The sequence below is a fragment of the Brienomyrus brachyistius genome, chromosome 8 (genome assembly GCF_023856365.1).
Source record: "Brienomyrus brachyistius isolate T26 chromosome 8, BBRACH_0.4, whole genome shotgun sequence".
NCBI classification, from domain to species: domain Eukaryota; kingdom Metazoa; phylum Chordata; class Actinopteri; order Osteoglossiformes; family Mormyridae; genus Brienomyrus; species Brienomyrus brachyistius.
The window spans coordinates 28,721,149-28,738,294 of NC_064540.1; the positions used below are offsets into that span (position 1 = coordinate 28,721,149).

General features: G+C 40.2%; 1 protein-coding gene across 2 annotated transcripts in view; it reads left to right on the top strand.

Moving 5' to 3' along the window:
• Positions 1–908: 908 nt before the first annotated feature.
• Positions 909–17,146, top strand: part of csf1a (colony stimulating factor 1a (macrophage)) — a 53,352-nt gene continuing 37,114 nt past the window's right edge. For both annotated transcript variants that reach the window (XM_049022584.1, XM_049022583.1), the window contains exons 1-3: positions 909–1,107; positions 7,309–7,422; positions 9,783–9,845. In XM_049022584.1, coding sequence (XP_048878541.1) covers positions 1,066–1,107; positions 7,309–7,422; positions 9,783–9,845 — 219 coding nt within the window. In that variant the 5' untranslated portion in view covers positions 909–1,065. The remainder of the gene's footprint in view (positions 1,108–7,308; positions 7,423–9,782; positions 9,846–17,146) is intronic.

Genomic DNA, 17,146 nt, shown 5'->3' on the forward strand with positions numbered 1-17,146 from the left:
GCCTCACATACAAATGGCTGGGGAAGGACTAGACAGGGAGGCAAAAAGTGGGGATTTATTACGGGATGGAAGACTACGGGTAGAACGGGACATAACCATAGAACTAACAATACCTAACATCAATGACGGATAAAAACCAGGGCAAGACGTGGACTGAAATAGACAGACTGGGCGAAAATAATCAGACACAGCTGGGCAAGATCGGGGAAGCACACGTGGATAATCAGGGGGCGTGACACACACGAGGATCGGACGAGCCAGGCATGACATATATGTTAAATCGGTCTCAAACTGGATTAGGCATTCTACACATGCTCCACAGTTTCCCCTCTGGGTGTTGACCAAGTAACAGAAGCTCAATTAAAGTGTGCTTTCCACCGCACCAGGTACCGTACCTTTGGTACTTCAAGTTTTCCGCTGGCATAAAAACTAGTATCGGTGCTAAATGACATTCCAGCACCAGATGGGGTACTTTGTACTGCATTTGAAAAATTGCTGTAGCAGGACAAAGAATTTTCACCAGGATTTGCCTTGTTCCGGGTATTGTATCAAAAAAGTTCCCTTTGAGGGTATTTCCCATTTTTGCTGCCTTCTGGGGTTCTTTCCACCTTCCCTCACCTAGGAACACGACACAAAGCCCAACTGCCCTAATAAGCCTGATAATCTAGCTCACTTAGTACACCTAGCAACTTTTCTGTCTCCCCATTAACTTTCCATGCCAGTCCCTGACAATTAATTGATTGCACATTTGTCCATAAATAATAGCTAAATAGACTGGTGTTAATCTAATAAATGTAACCAACATATTTAAAGCTGCTTAGATTCCTGTAAATCACATGAGAAAAAGGGGAGGTCTTACAAGTTGTGTCTTTACAAACTGCCAGTAAAAAACCTCAGTTTCATTTGTCCCTCTATAAAGGCAGCACTGTCTGTCATATTTCAACACATACATCCACGGGGCAACTGCGGAGTTGGTGTTTTGCTGTTCCACTGGAAAAAAGTGTATCCTGTTCCAATGCATCAAACAGTGGATTTTGTACTTCTATATTTACATAGGTCAGCCAGATGAACACATACAAACCAGACCACATATTTTACAAAGCCAAGGTAAGCATGATTTATATACTCTGGGTTTAAATTATTGAATGTACAGTTTTTACAATTATCTCATTTACGTTTATGCCCAGCATTTACAGAATTATAAAATGTATAATGAATTAAACCAAGTTTAATTGCACGCATGTTACAATTGCAGAAAAGCTTACTTTTTGTGAAGATACAGGAAAATAATAATAGTGGTCTTTCCCCCTATGGTGCTTGTGTTTTGTTTAATTATATTGCTTTTTGCTTTCTTGTAACAACTAATGCTATATGCTTAGCTTCATAACTACCATTTCTCCTTATCATTTGTCTGTTGTTATGTATAACTAATGTCTTTCGTACATTAAATAAGAAGTCTCCCCCACCCTTTTCTGCCTTTTTAGTGAAAGGAATGTTCAGAAAGCACCAACGCTCGCTGGTGCCTGCTCCTTACTGCACAAGCTTAAACTTGCATTCCAAGTTCCAGTGGATAAACATCTCAGTGGTTCACTTACTCTTTAAAACATTGTGATTACCTAAGATCCTCCCAGCACAATACAGAAATTGTTGACCTCTCATTAACATAGTAGTAAAAACCAGGTAGCTCATTTGTAAAGGGTTTATATGAATGAAAAAGAAACATACATGCACATTTATATAAATATTTTGGGAGTTAAAATAAAAATGTATCCTGAAAACTTATTGCAGGAAGCAGAAAAGAGCAAAATCGAGAGTTTAGATAGAAATGAGCAAGTTTTAGCACTTCATGAAATGTGCCTTAAATGCACAAACATTTAACCTAACAGCCACTTTTGACTGCCACGATCAATTCTAATGGAACTGTGTGATGAATTAGTCACGACTCTTGAACGACCCACATTTTGAAATCATGCTATTCCTGTCCATCGTTAAGTACTCACAACTGTTGGATTTTTAGCAAGAGGAACATACCAACAGGAACTTGGCTGACAGCATAGGGATATACCAGCCCTTTATTCCTCCAGCTGTGGCTGGTGTTAATGGACTGTCAAGACAGAATATTATTTCCCTGTGGACGAACAGGCAAGTGTTACAAAGCAGTTTGCAGCAAAGTCCAGCTTTGCTAAAAGAAATTTAAATAAAAATTTAGAATTTAAATTAAAATGAGTAAAATAGGTTCAAAAGAAGTAGTGTGTCCTCGCAATCATAAGCCACCGTGCAAATGCTCCTGTGAGACTAGAACATGTCTTGATGTACAGGTAGTTCACAGGTTACTAGCGAGATCATTCTTTAAATCAAATTTGTAGGTGAGTCATTAAAACAATAATACAGTACATAAAAATAATGTCAGGATGAGTTCCTGGCCAGTCCTTGGGTAGCGAGTGTTGCTGGTCATTCTGTTTGGCAAGGGCACCAGAAAAGGAAATATGGGATCTGGGGACACTAGAGGGGATAATGGAGGCACCACACCAGGGGGCACACCTATAGGAGGTATAAAGGGACCGGCAGGGGACAAAGGCACAGAAGGACGGGAAGGAAACACGGGGACACAAAGGAACCAATTGGTTTTGTAATAATGTCACATGCCCTTGTTCTGAGTCACACTTAGTGTTTGAGTCTACAGTACTTTGATAATACCATTCACTTATTCCCTATAGCCTTGAGTCCCTTGTGTAATTGATGATTGGCCCACACTTGTCCATCATCTAGCCTTTGTCAGTACAGTATATATGGCTACGTTCACACTGCCATGCTGAAGTGACTCAAATTGGATTTTTTTGCCTTAATGTGACACAGATCTGATCTTTTCAAATCAGATTTGTGTCACTTTCATATGTGGTACTAAATTGGATACGTATCAGATTCGCGGCCATGCGACCTGAATGTGAATGCTCAGATCGGAATTCATGTGGCTTTTTGCTTATACGCATGCGCTGACATCATCAGCCTGCACCGGCAGGCTCATACCCACACATCTCTTGATGCAGCAGTTCCAGCAATAACTGCGAACACAGAAAAAGCTAGCCACCTGACTTCTTTTTCTCCTTTTCGACCAGCTCATGTACAGCTGATTCACTGTTTGTCGTCCTCCAGAGCAAAGTGCGATACATGCGTGAGCTACTAACGCCTCCATTTTTAATGCCATGAGTTGTCCCACAGATATGACGTTTTTTGTTCTTGGTGACGCAGTTGACCAGTGTAAAAACGTATCAATGTGCGCATGCGTGACGTTTTGGAGGACCAATGCATTCACATTACCGTCAGATACAGATCACTTGTAGTTATGAATGTGAACCGTCAAGATAGACAAATCCGATCTGAGCAGAAAATCGGAATTGAACGATGTGGCTGGCAGTGTGAACATAGCCTATGTGTGTGCCCTTGCCCTGTTTCGTTGTCAGTCATTGTGAGTAGTGTTTTGGATGCAGATCTGTTAGTGGTATGCTTGTGGTTTGTTAGTCATACTCATGTTTTAGCGCTCTTTGTTGCAGTCTCCTCAGTGTTTCCCTGCGTATTAGTCCTGCTCTGCCTGTCTTTGGTTTTGACCCCTCATAGTCTTTTTGTTTTGTGTTTAGTTTGTAATCGATTTCTAAATGAAGTCCTGTTGTCTGTAGGGTGTATTGTGGATTGCCACTCAGTCCCTGTGTCCTGACGTGACAAGAACAATAATAATTATGCTGTACTAATAACAGTAATTACAAACCTCTGAAGCTGCACAATGTTTTCACAAGCGTCAATAAGTAGTGTGTGCGTTCATTATTACGAACCATTGTATTTAGGCTGAATTTGTAATATAACAGACTTTATGGTAGTCTGTTCATAAGTACACTTTATCCATGAGTTGCACCTTGCGCTAGCGCAAAGTCTGTTTTTTCTGCTGCCAAAATAGCAAGATGGATTTGGACATGGACATAAATATTAGTTGTGCTTTGCATTTTGTGTTAGATCATCAGAATAGAGCCCTAGAAACTGGTTTGGAATAATACACTGAAGACTATGTTTCCGTGTCTAAGCTTGTTTGGACTATGCAGTTGATTGCATTCCTATTTTATAAGCCATGCATTAGAAGCTTTTAGCCCATGCTACTAATAGTACTAGCATTCACACCATATCAATTGCTTAGGCATATTTGCTTGTTTACAGAATTTTTATGAATGAAGAGAGGAATAAAGCAGCAGTACATGGAAACACAAAATGAGTCATTCTCATGAACCCATTACGGTAACATCCATCCATCCATCCATTTTCCAAACCGCTTATCCTATTGGGTCGCGGGGGGTCCGGAGCCTATCCCGGAATCAATGGGCACGAGGCAGGGAACAACCCAGGATGGGGGGCCAGCCCATCGCAGGGCACACTCACACACCATTCACTCACACATGCACACCTACGGGCAATTCAGCAACTCCAATTAGCCTCAGCATGTTTTTGGACTGTGGGGGGAAACCGGAGTACCCGGAGGAAACCCCACGACGACACGGGGAGAACATGCAAACTCCGCACACATGTGACCCAGGCGGAGACTCGAACCCGGGTCCCAGAGGTGTGAGGCGACAGTGCTAACCACTGCACCACCATGCCGCCCCATTACGGTAACATATTAAATCATATTAAAGCCATTAAATCATATTAAAGCCACCCTTCAGAGGTCTGCACACAATGACCGATGACCATCTTTCTCTGCTCTTAGCGGAGCTTCTTAAACTCCACATTTCGGTGTCAGTGCTTATGTCAGTATTTTTACTTTACTTTTATAAGTTCGTCATTTGAAATCAAAGTACAGACATTGCAAAATGCAGTTTGGAACACTTGCAGAAACATTATAAAAGTACATAGTAAGCGAAGGTGGACATTTGTTTTGATCCCAGATATCTGATCATCAAAGTCTTAAGTACATGAAGATGACTAAATGGTGTAGTTGCAACATTCAGTTGGATAAATAAGAAAAACCTAACTCATATCACTATTTCTGGTATCCCCACCCCCACCACCTTTATGGTGCTGATAGGTATCTGGATCGTGTTTTACCATTGCGTTGTTCATTTAATGACCATGCGAATGCAATTTGAATATGTGGTAATGCGGCTATTTGGAATGTGAATAGCGATCTTCAGGTGAGAGTGGTACTACATGCCCCCGATGCAGGTAAAACAAAGGTGACACGGTTTACTTTTTTGCCAATTTAGCCTAATTTGAAAAACTGTAATACTTCCTACAATGGATATTTTGAAAAGAAGACAGATTACGGATTTAGTCAGTGTTTTTTTCATGATTCAAAACACAGATTTCAGTGAGATATAAACTGAAACAGATGCGAAAAATACGCTGCATCACCGACGATGCACTCGACCCCAGAGAGTTAAAAGAAACTTTATTTTAGGGTGTTGGGTGAATCCGTGGTAGGTACAGCAGGATAGCCGGGGAGGGGGGTTACGTACGAAGTCAAGGGGCCCCTGTCCTTGTGGTCTATTCTGCTGTCCGTAGGTTCCTAAATCTTTGGGCCATAAATGGGATGCTGGCCTCCTTTGTTATCTGTGTGTTTGTGTGTGTGGGATCACTAACCCCCCTTTTGTGCCTAGGCCAGCGAGTACCTTTCGTACCAGGGTAGGCCTTGTCTCAGGCCACCTGGAATCTAAGCTCTGTCGTATGTGCATGTGTGATCCTACACTTTTACCTGACTTTTTTTGCTGAGAAAGTTTGAAAAATAGGCACCACTCCAACTCTGTAGATGATATGGTGCTGCCACCACCCACACTCCACCGGTGTTTCCCAGGCGTAACAATGAAATGCAGTTTGGCACAGGTCACAATAGTATACAATAGTATATAGCTGTACAATACATTCACGTGTGATAGATAAATCATTAGAAAATGTACATCTATGCATTTTCTTGTTTCTGATAATATTTTGTCTTCCTATCGCAGTTTAAAATTCATATTTTTGGTGTTTTATTTACTATCATCAGACTTTGCAAAAAAAAAAAGACTTCTTTTGCATATTATATATTAGCCTGCATATTTGTGGACAGCTGCCTCGTGCCCATTGCTTCCGGGATAGGCTCCGGACCCCCCGCGACCCAGTAGGATAAGTGGTTTGGAAAATGGATGGATGGATGGATTTGTGGACAGGTTCTGTGCATGAACTCAGGCTTTTGCACATATGGACATTTACAAGAAATGTGTGTACACCGGGTCAGATAAATCATTTTTTTGTGCATACATATTAGTTTCTTTTCTTTTGTATGCATTTTTGTCCTACGCAAATTTACACAGAGTTATTGAAAAGGCCCCTGGTAGTTAGCTTTGGAAAGTAGCAGATGCCACATTCAACCCAAATGGCAGAATGGTGAAGCGGTCCCTGACAGTATCCTTTACAGAAACATAAGGTACCTAGGCATGGAATAAGGGTCTAACTTGGACAGTGCTTTGAAATTGTGTACAATAGAACCTTTACATAACAGATGCTTTTGTCTGTAGAAGAAAAGCAGATAATACATCACATGCTTACATAAGTCAGAGCCTTTTTAGAGCTATACAAATCATTACAAAACAAAGCTGTACATACTCATAAATATGGTCTAATCTATGTAATGTTACTACTAAAAACTAAATTTTCCATATTGGGAGCTGCAATGTGGCCAGAAAAACATAGCTGATCATCTAGCATTAGAACCTTATGTGCCTGGCAGACCTTTATGGACACAGCTGATAAGGTATACAGTATATGACTATTGAATCTCAATAAGGCATAAACACCAGACATTAGCCAACACACTCTGGACCCCCTTACTTTCTATATAAATGTACTATTTGTAGTTGTACACATCTAACCTCAGTAGAAATATTTGATGCAACACTCTTGAAATGAAATTATTTGCTGTTTGCACAAGTACAGGTACATTGGAATACTTAATTTTATATATCCCATCATGCTCTCTTTTGAGACATAAACATACAATGCTTGTGGTCCAAGCCCAGGGTCTGGCCATTTGACTGCCATCCTTGGAACATTTTTGAGGGTTAATAGCCTAGCTCAAGGGCCTAATGGAAAAGTAACTATTCTGATGAGGCTCAAACTATACCTTCCTATCACAGAGGCTTTGTCTGCTGAGCCAAACACCACCCCCTGAATGTCAGGGATGCAGCCATAAATGTACTTTTTTTTCCATTTTAATATTCCGATGTGCACTTCTTTGCCTGGAATGGGAAGTGAGGGAAAAGTGAATGATCAGTTTATCTCTTTTTACAGGCTAGGCACAGGTGTTTCATCCTCATCCTGTGCTTTCGTTTAGCCCTGGGTGATGTGCCTGGTCCATGTCGACACTCTGCGACAAAGGATCGTCTTCTGAATCTCAAGCATCTGGTACAGAATGTAGTCTTTCATTTTCTTTTATCTGTTTTTTAAGCAATGTATAGAGATCAAAGTCTCACAGTTTGCAGTGTTTTTGCAGCTACTTACATTTCAGTTAATACTGTACTCTCTGACAAGAGAAGTGACTTGAACTGGAGATGGATTTATTAAAGCACAATCACAAATGGAATAATAAAACAGTACTTCACCATTGGTTCACAATACATTATATTAAACAACAACACAGGGTAAAATGGCACAACTGGTCTGCATAGCAGTTAGTGTGTTTGTAGTGAAACTAATTAGAAAAGGTTCCTGACATTTTTACCCCTTGTGTGTTGCATGTTGTATTACATGTTTAGTAAGGGATGGACAATAAAGTGCAACCAGCATCATCTTAGAAAAATAAATTAAAATATATTACTCCACCATTGTGAATTATAATAATAATATCTGCACAGATGTTTTCTTTTCATGTGATTTTTCAGAACATTCATTATTGCACAATATATTTCACACACACACACACATGTTGTATATACATAGCTGTTACACAACTGTTCTCATATACATACTGTGTATGTTTTATTTATATATATATATATATATATATATATATAATGACATGCTTATGTGTGTGTGTTTTATATATATATGTATGTCATATATATACACACGTGGACAAAATTGTTGGTACCCTTCAGTCAATGAAAGAAAAACTCACAATGGTCACAGAAATAACTTTAATCTGACAAAAGTAATAATAAATAAAAATTCTATGAAATTTAACTAATAAAAGTCAGACATTGATTTTTAACCATGCTTCAACAGAATTAATAAAAAAAAAAACTCATGAAACAGGCCTGGACAAAAATGATGGTACCCCTAACTTAATATTTTGTTGCACAACCTTTTGAGGCAATCACTGCAATCAAACGATTCCTGTAACTGTCAATGAGACTTCTGCACTTCTCAGCAGGTATTTTGGCCCACTCCTCATGAGCAAACTGCTCCAGTTGTCTCAGGTTTGAAGGGTGCCTTTTCCAGACGGCATGTTTCAGCTCTTTCCAAAGATGCTCAATAGGATTGAGGTCAGAGCTCATAGAAGGCCACTTTAGAATAGTCCAATGTTTTCCTCGTAGCCATTCTTGGGTGTTTTTAGCTGTGTGTTTTGGGTCATTGTCCTGTTGCAAGACCCATGACCTGCGACTGAGACCAAGCTTTCTGACACTGGCCAGCACATTTCTCTCTAGAATCCCTTGATAGTCTTGAGATTTCATTGTACCCTGCACAGATTCAAGACACCCTGTGCCAGATGCAGCAAAGCAGCCCCAGAACATAACAGAGCCTTCTCCATGTTTCACAGAAGGGACAGTGTTCTTTTCTTGATATGCTTAATTTTTCCGTCTGTGAACATAGAGCTGATGTGCCTTGGCAAAAAGTTCAATTTTTGTCTCATCTGTCCATAGGACATTCTCCCAGAATCTTTGTGGCTTGTCCACATGTAGTTTGGCAAATCCAGTCTGGCTTTTTTATGACTTGTTTTCAACAATGGTGTCCTCCTTGGTCGTCTCCCATGAAGTCCACTTTGGCTCAAACAACGACGGATGGTGCGATCTGACACTGATGTTCCTTGAGCTTGAAGTTCACCTTGGATCTCTTTAGAAGTTTTTCTGGGCTCTTTTGTTACCATTCGTATTATCCGTCTCTTTGATTTGTCATCAATTTTCCTCCTGCGGCCACGTCCAGGGAGGTTGGCTACAGTCCCATGGATCTTAAATTTCTGAATAATATGTGCAACTGTAGTCACAGGAACATCAAGCTGCTTCGAGATGGTCTTATAGCCTTTACCTTTGACATGCTTGTCTATAATTTTCTTTCTAATCTCCTGAGACAACTCTTTCCTTCGCTTCCTCTGGTCCATGTTGAGTGTGGTACACACCATGTCACCAAACAACACAGTGACTACCTGGAGCCCTATATATAGGTCCACTGACTGATTACAAGATTGTAGACACCTGTGATGCTAATTAGTGGACACACCTTGGATTAACATGTCCCTTTGGTCACATTATTTTCAGTCTTTTCTAGGGGTACCATCATTTTTGTCCAGGCCTGTTTCATGAGTTTTTTTTTAAATTAATTCTGTTGAAGCATGGTTGAAAATCAATGTCTGACTTTTATTAGTTAAATTTCATAGAATTTTTATTTATTATTACTTTTGTCAGATTAAAGTTATTTCTGTGACCATTGTGAGTTTTTCTTTCATTGACTGAAGGGTACCAACAATTTTGTCCACGTGTGTATGTATGTCACAAGCATGTCATTACATATTATTACATATTATATATTAATTTATATTTATTTTACAGATTGCAAACCAGTTGCAAGATGGCTGCTTATTAAACTACACATTTACAAACCGTCAGAATCTGGTAGGCATTTTTTCATATTCTATTATTTCAGCATTTGATTGTAAGTTGTATGTTTTTAGCCATATATTATCAAATGATTAGTAACACTTTATTAATAGCTAAGAAAAAGACCATTAAGACTCAGGTATAATTAGTTTCTATGTATGCCTAACATGCTAATGCTAACAGAGGCAACTCCTCTAAGACTGTGAAGGAAGCTCCGCCTCCTGTAAAATGTCCAAAAAATTTTTTATGAAATATGTACTGTTGTATTTACATTGCTATTACAAAAAACATTCCAGAATGTGGTCACCTTCATAGCTATTTTGGTCAAAGTCATCAATAATTTCTAGCAGGTTTTTTAACGTGATTTTTACTCATACATTACATTCCTGTTGCAGCATGATTCAATAAAACCTACAGCTTCACTGGGCTTCAATGGCACTTCTGTTTTTACTACAGCAAATCTAGACATTAATTGGGCAAATGCTTAAAAATCTCATTTCCAGGGAAGCTCAGCGTCTGTGGGAGTAAATGGGACATCAGAATATACATTAATTTCAGTGCAGCAAAGCTCCAGGAACACTGGATGATCTCCACTAGGAGAACTGCCACTGTGGGGTTGCAATCTCCACTGAGGATTGGGAAATCACATGACCTCCACTCCTCACCTGGACACTTCTGAACAGAACTCAGTAGGCTGGATTATTAAAGTTAATTCCCAATGATGTGCTAACATCATATTCAGTGGTATTGTGAAGGTCATGTGATTTGAAGTCTCATAGTGGATGTATATGCTCCATTATAGAGAATAACAGGATATAATCCCAGTGGAGATAATACAAGTAATATCCTGTCCTGTATTGTAATAATCCATTTTTATAATACATTATTGTATCGTATCATAATCTTAATTATCATTATATATATATATATATATATATATATATATATATATATATATATATATATATATATATATATATATACACACACACACACACACACACACACACACACTGCTCAAAATTATTTAAGGAACACTTTTTATATATAGAATCAAGTCTATTTGATTGTTTCAGCTGCTTTGGTGTTAATGAAATTATCAACAGGTGAACTAAATGGGTAACAATGAGACGATCCCGAAAACAGGAATGGTTTAACAGGTGGAGGCCACTGGCATTTTTCCCTCCTCATCTTTTCTGACGTTTTTTTTCACTAGTTTTGCATTTGGCGACAGTCAGTGTCACTACTGGTAGTATGAGGCGATACCTGGACCCTACAGAGGTTGCACAGGTAGTCCAACTCCTCCAGGATGGTGCATCAATACGTGCCATTGCCAGAAGGTTTGCTGTGTCTCGCAGCACAGTCTCAAGGTCATGGAGGAGATTCCAGGAGACAGGCAGATACTCAAGGACCAGTATCTGCTCCTTTGTGTAAGGAGGAACAGGATGAACACTGCTGAAGCCCTACAAAATGACCTCCAGCAGGCCACTGGTATGAATGTTTCTGATTGTTTAGTCAGAGACAGACTTCATGAGGGTGGCTTGAGGGCCCAACGTTCTCTAGTGGGCCCTGTGCTCACTGCCCAGCACCATGGAGCTTGATTGACTTTTGCCATAGAATACCAGAATTTGCAGGTCTGCCATTGGCCCCCTGTGCTTTTCACAGATGAGAGCAAGTTCACCCTGAGCACTTGTGACAGACGTGAAAGGGTCTAGAGAAGCCATGGAGAACTTTATGCTGCCTGCAGCATTGTTCAGCATGACCGGTTTGGTCATGGGTCAATGATGGTCTGGGGAGGCATATCCATGGAGGGACACACAGACCTCTACAGGCTAGACAATGGCACCTTGACTGCCATTAGGTATCAGGATGAAATCCTTGAACCCATTGTCAGATTCTATACTGGTGTCCTGGGTTCCTCCTGGTGCACGACAATAATAACTGGCTTCATGTGGCAAGAGCAGGTAGGCAGTTCCTGGAGGATGAAGGAATTGATACCATTGACTGCCCCCCCATGCTCGCCTGACCTAAATCCAACACCTCTGGGACATTATGTTTCGTCCATCCGATGCCACCTGGTTGCACCTCAGATTGTCCAGAAGCTCAGTGGTACCCTGGTCCAGATCTGAGAGGAGATCCCCCAGGACACCATCCGTGGTAACATTACGACCATGCCCCGACATTGTCAGGCATGCATACAACCACGTGGGAGCCATACAAACTACTGAGTATGATTCTAAGTTACTGTAATGAAATTTCGGCAAAATGGACTAGCCTGCCGCATCATTTTTCACTTTGATTTTCGGGGTGTCTTTGAATTCAGCCCTCTGTAGGTTGATAATTTCATTTTCATCAAACGATGTGGCATACTTTCGTTCCTAACACATTACCCAGTATACATCAGTATAGATATCCAGCATGATTTTTTCCCCATTGATATCTGATGTGTTTTCAAAGTGTTCTTTTCATTTTTTTGTGCAGTGTGTATGTATATGTAACAACAACAACAACAATAATAATAATAATAATAATAGCCTATGTCCTATAATAATTTCACCTTAGTTCCTGGAGTTGGTGTAACATCATGTCTGGGGCAGGCAAGGTCATGAGATTTCCGGCCCTCCTAGCATGACTTGCCTACTGTTTTGCAGCCAGACCCTTCTTGCAAAGCTAGACGTTTATTGGACAAATGCTTGAAAAGATTATTTCCAGGGAAGCTCTGTGTGTCTAGCAGTAAATGGTACAGTGGGATGGCCAGGACGCTGGGCTGCTGGATGATGATTCGAGGGACAGTGAAAGTATGGCTGAACCACTTTTTGATTGACAGCGTTTTGAAAATATACTTCAACATCGGAGCATTTCAATTTCAATCCCATGTGGATAAGTGAAGTCTTTTCATTTTTTTGATTTTCATTTGTACATACCCTACTGTTAAAAAAAACACAAATATAGCATTCTTGAGTATGCTCCTTGATTTGTTAGTAAGATTCGTTCGCCAGTAGTAAAGTTCATTTGTTTATTTATTTCAAACAGTGTCGGGAGAGAGGGCGGACTAGCCAGCTTTCGTTGTTTGAAAGACCACCAGCCACCACTGCTTACTGTTTTTTTACCTGCAAATCAGTTACAAGTTCTTTAGTAAATTCTGTGTGAGCCAGGTGTGGTATATATGTGCAGTACAATTCTATATTTGATTTTAAGTGAATCTTTTTATTTACTAATATATTATCAATTGATTAGTAACAGTTTATCAATTGTTAAAGAGCAGACCTTAAACTGAAATCTTACTGCAGTTTCTTGTAAATTACGGGTAAGGAGTTTTTACAGCAGATTCCCTGTGCAGTTGCTGAGGTTGTCTCATAGGTACAATCTCCAGTTGAGTAAACTTACATACATTCATGCACAAATTATACAGTTATCTTTTAATTTCCAGAATCTGTTTTGCATATTTGGTTTGGGGATTCAATTTCTGCTCCTAGCTCGCTGGGTATGAAATTTACGTGTCTTCTTTTTGGTATCACCCAAATCACCTCATAAATCACAATTTATTTTCCTGCAGCTAAAATTATGTGATTGGTTGGACTAGTATGTTCCTGTAGTACACTGAGGGCAAAATTTGGATACTTGGCCATTGCCCCTACTGTACAGGAACTTTTATGACATCGCATTCTAAATCCATAGACAGCAGTATGTTGTTGGTCCTCCTTTTGCAGCTGCCACTCAAATTCAAATTCAAATTTCAAATTCAAATTTTATTTGTCACATACACAGTCGTACACAGTACGATATGAAGTGAAATGCTTACACGACCGCCAGTGACCTAAAAGAGAATTCTTTACATAAAATAGAAGTAGAAATAGAAGTGTACTGTACATAATAGAAATTAAAATAGAAATATGCTGTACAAAATAGAAATTCTTTCACATTGAAATTAGGTGGAGGAAGTATGGTGTGCAAGTATGCATGAAAAAAGTACCTTAAGATGCCTTATTAAAGTGACTTTGTGCAAGGGTCCAGATGTAAACATGACCATGTGAGGTCAGATGTGAGTGTAAATGTGCATGAGAGTGTCCATAGTGTCCATTGGCGTTAGCAGGTTGTATTAGTTCTGTGTTTGTGTGTTGTTGAGAGACCTTATCGCCTGCGGGTAGAAGCTCCTCCTCAGTCTCTCTGTGTTAGCCTTCAGGGAGCGGAAGCGCTTCCCTGACCGCAACAGATGGAACAGTCTATTGTTGGGATGGCTGAGGTCCTTTGCAATCTTCCTGGCCTTGGTCCAGCACCGCTTGGTGTAGATTGAGTGCAGGTCAGGGAGCTTGGTGCGGATGATGCGCTCAGCTGAACGCACCACCCTCTGTATAGCTCGCCTGTCCTGCACTGTGCTGTTCCCGAACCAGGTCGTGATGTTTCCCGTCAAGATGCTCTCTATGGTGCAGGAGTAGAAATTCCTGAGCACCTTGGAGGGCAGTCTGAAGTCTTTCAAACGTCTGAGGTGGTACAGACGCTGCCGGACCTTTTTCACCACGGTGTTGATGTGGCAGGACCATGACAGGTCCTGCGTGATGTGAACACCGAGGTATCTGAAGCTGTCCACTCTCTCCACTGGGCTCCTGTTGATGACGGGGGTCTGGTAGTTCCTCTCCTGCTTTGTACTGAAGTCCACTATCAGCTCCTTTGTCTTGCTGACGTTCAGGAGGAGATTGTTCCTCTGGCACCAGTTCTCCAGATTTCCAATCTCCTCTAGGTAGGCCGTCTCATCGTTGTTCGTGATCAGGCCGACCACGACAGTGTCGTCAGCAAACTTGATGACGCTGGTGGAGTTGGTAGTGGCCACGCAGTCGTAGGTGTATAGAGAGTACAGGAGGGGGCTCAGAACACAACCCTGGGGGGCTCCAGTGCTGAGAGTGAGGGGGGCTGAGACATGACCGCCCATCCTTACTGCCTGTGGTCTGCCAGTTAGAAAGTTGGAGATCCACTGACACATGGATGAGCTGAGTCCCAAGTGCTCCAGCTTGGTGGTGAGTGTGGAGGGAATTATGGTGTTAAATGCAGAGCTGTAGTCGATGAAGAGCATTTTCACATAATTCCCTTTCCTAGTGTCCAGGTGAGTGAGGGATGTGTGGAGGAGATTTGAGATTGCGTCGTCTGTGGAACGGTTTGGACGGTATGCAAACTGTAGTGGGTCCAGTGTGTCGGGTAATGAAGAAATGATGAAGTCTCTGAAGTCACTCTCCTTGGGAAGCCTTTTCACAGAATTTTGGAGTGTGGGTATGAGTATTTTTGCTCATTTATCCAGAAGAGCATTCGTTAGGCAGTAGGGATGTAACAACACACTCAACTCACGATTCGATACGAGTTCACAATACGATTTTTCTCACAATTTTTAACAGAATGAGCTACAGACAAATTTATTCCAAAATATTCCTTTATTTATCTTTCTAAACTGTGCAAAACATGTCCTCTTCTTAATAGTGCAACTGAAATTCAATAAAATACTGTTTAAAAAAATCCCAAATCAAAATTAGTCAATAAAAAATCTTCAAATAAACGGTAACGCTTTACATTAACTGCACCTTCATAATGCTTTTATATTGCATTCATAAAATGTTCAGTACACCTTCATAATGTATTCATTAAGTATTCAGAACTCGTTCATAAACATCATGCATGTATACCTTTACATCCTAAAATTCCTTAACAACTGTAATATACATTAATAACAAACATTATATAACAGCAAACATTATAATTGTACAACCATGTAATGTTTGTTATTAATATATGTTAAAGCTGTTTAAGTGTACTTGCATGCTGCTTACGAATGTTCTATGAATGCATTATGAAGGTGCACTTAATATAAAGTGTTACCAAATAAACTAAGGCTTGCATGTGCAGCTTTTTAGCGTGCTTTGCCCTTTTAATAATCTTCGCTCTGGCGGTGGTGAATTGAGGTCACTGTGGTGCCGGTGGACATGCAGAACCATGTTCGTTGTGCTATTTGTGTATGTTATCAGTCTTTTACAATGTTTGCATGCAGTTTATGTCTTGTCTGTGCTTTTCTCACCATTTTCGTTTGTGTTTGCCGGAAAGCTAAAATGCTGCCACACCGACGATATAAGATCAGAGGGTGTGTCCTCAATTTCAAATTCGCTTGCCATCTCGCATTCAGTCAAAACCAAAAACTAATGTATGACGTCAACATGAATATGCAGTGACATTTAAATATAAAGTAGTGATTCATTTTCCACATTAGCGCATTTAAATCGTCATACATTTACATCAAATTTTAACCGATTCGTGATTCATCGTTACATGCTTATTAGGCACTGATGTTGGATGTGAAGGGGTGATTTGCAATCTCTGTTCTAGTTAATTCCAAAGATTTTCAATGGGGTTGAGGTCAGGTTCTGAGCAGCCCAGTCAAGTTTTTCCAAACCAAACTCACCCAACCATGTCCTTATGGACCTTGCTTTATGCATTGGGCCACAGTCATGCTGGAAAGGGCTCTTCAGAATGATCTCACCTTTCACAAATGTTTGTAAACCTGACTGCATGGCTAGATGATTGATTTTATACACCTGTGGCAATGGGTTTAAATGAAATGCTTGAATTCAATTATTGGGAAGTGTGTCCCAGTACTTTGGTCCTATTTAGTGCATGTGTCTGTGTGAAAAGTTAAGGGTGTTCCATGTCATGTGCCCGGTGCTTCCTGGGATAGGCTCCAGGGTCAACCATGATTTTGTGCTGGACATGCAGTGATGAAATATGGTTGGATGTTTCTGAAGTAATTTACATTACTTTAACCATGTTAACTTGTGCGTTTTATTTAATAAAAAGTAAGGGTGAGTCAAATATCCAGTTGAAGCAAATATCCAGTACTAATAATGTGTCTTTCCCTAGCTGATTCTCATCTGATCATGTCTAATGAATATCTATATCTGTCTTCCGGTCTTCAGTGTTTATTTCTGTTTTCTCTTTGACATTATACCACATTATAACACGGTAGACAGTGTTCTACTGCAATGCTATTGCTCTATTTTGAAATCCTTGTGTGCATTTAAAAATATATATTGTTTTCTAACACACCTAGTTTTGCAAGCTAGATTTAAATAGGACATCTAGCATTTTTGGCTACTTTAATGGCATTTGGCAGGCAGCACTGCTCTCGCCCACACACAGAGTCACACAAAGACCATCTAATGATTTTATTCTGTTTCAAGATAATTGTCCATGCATGCAAGACTGATTCATCAAGAAGGTTGAGGCCTGCTAGCTCATTCCATTCCACCAGATCTTTTTAGAATTACCTCCCCTAAAAGACA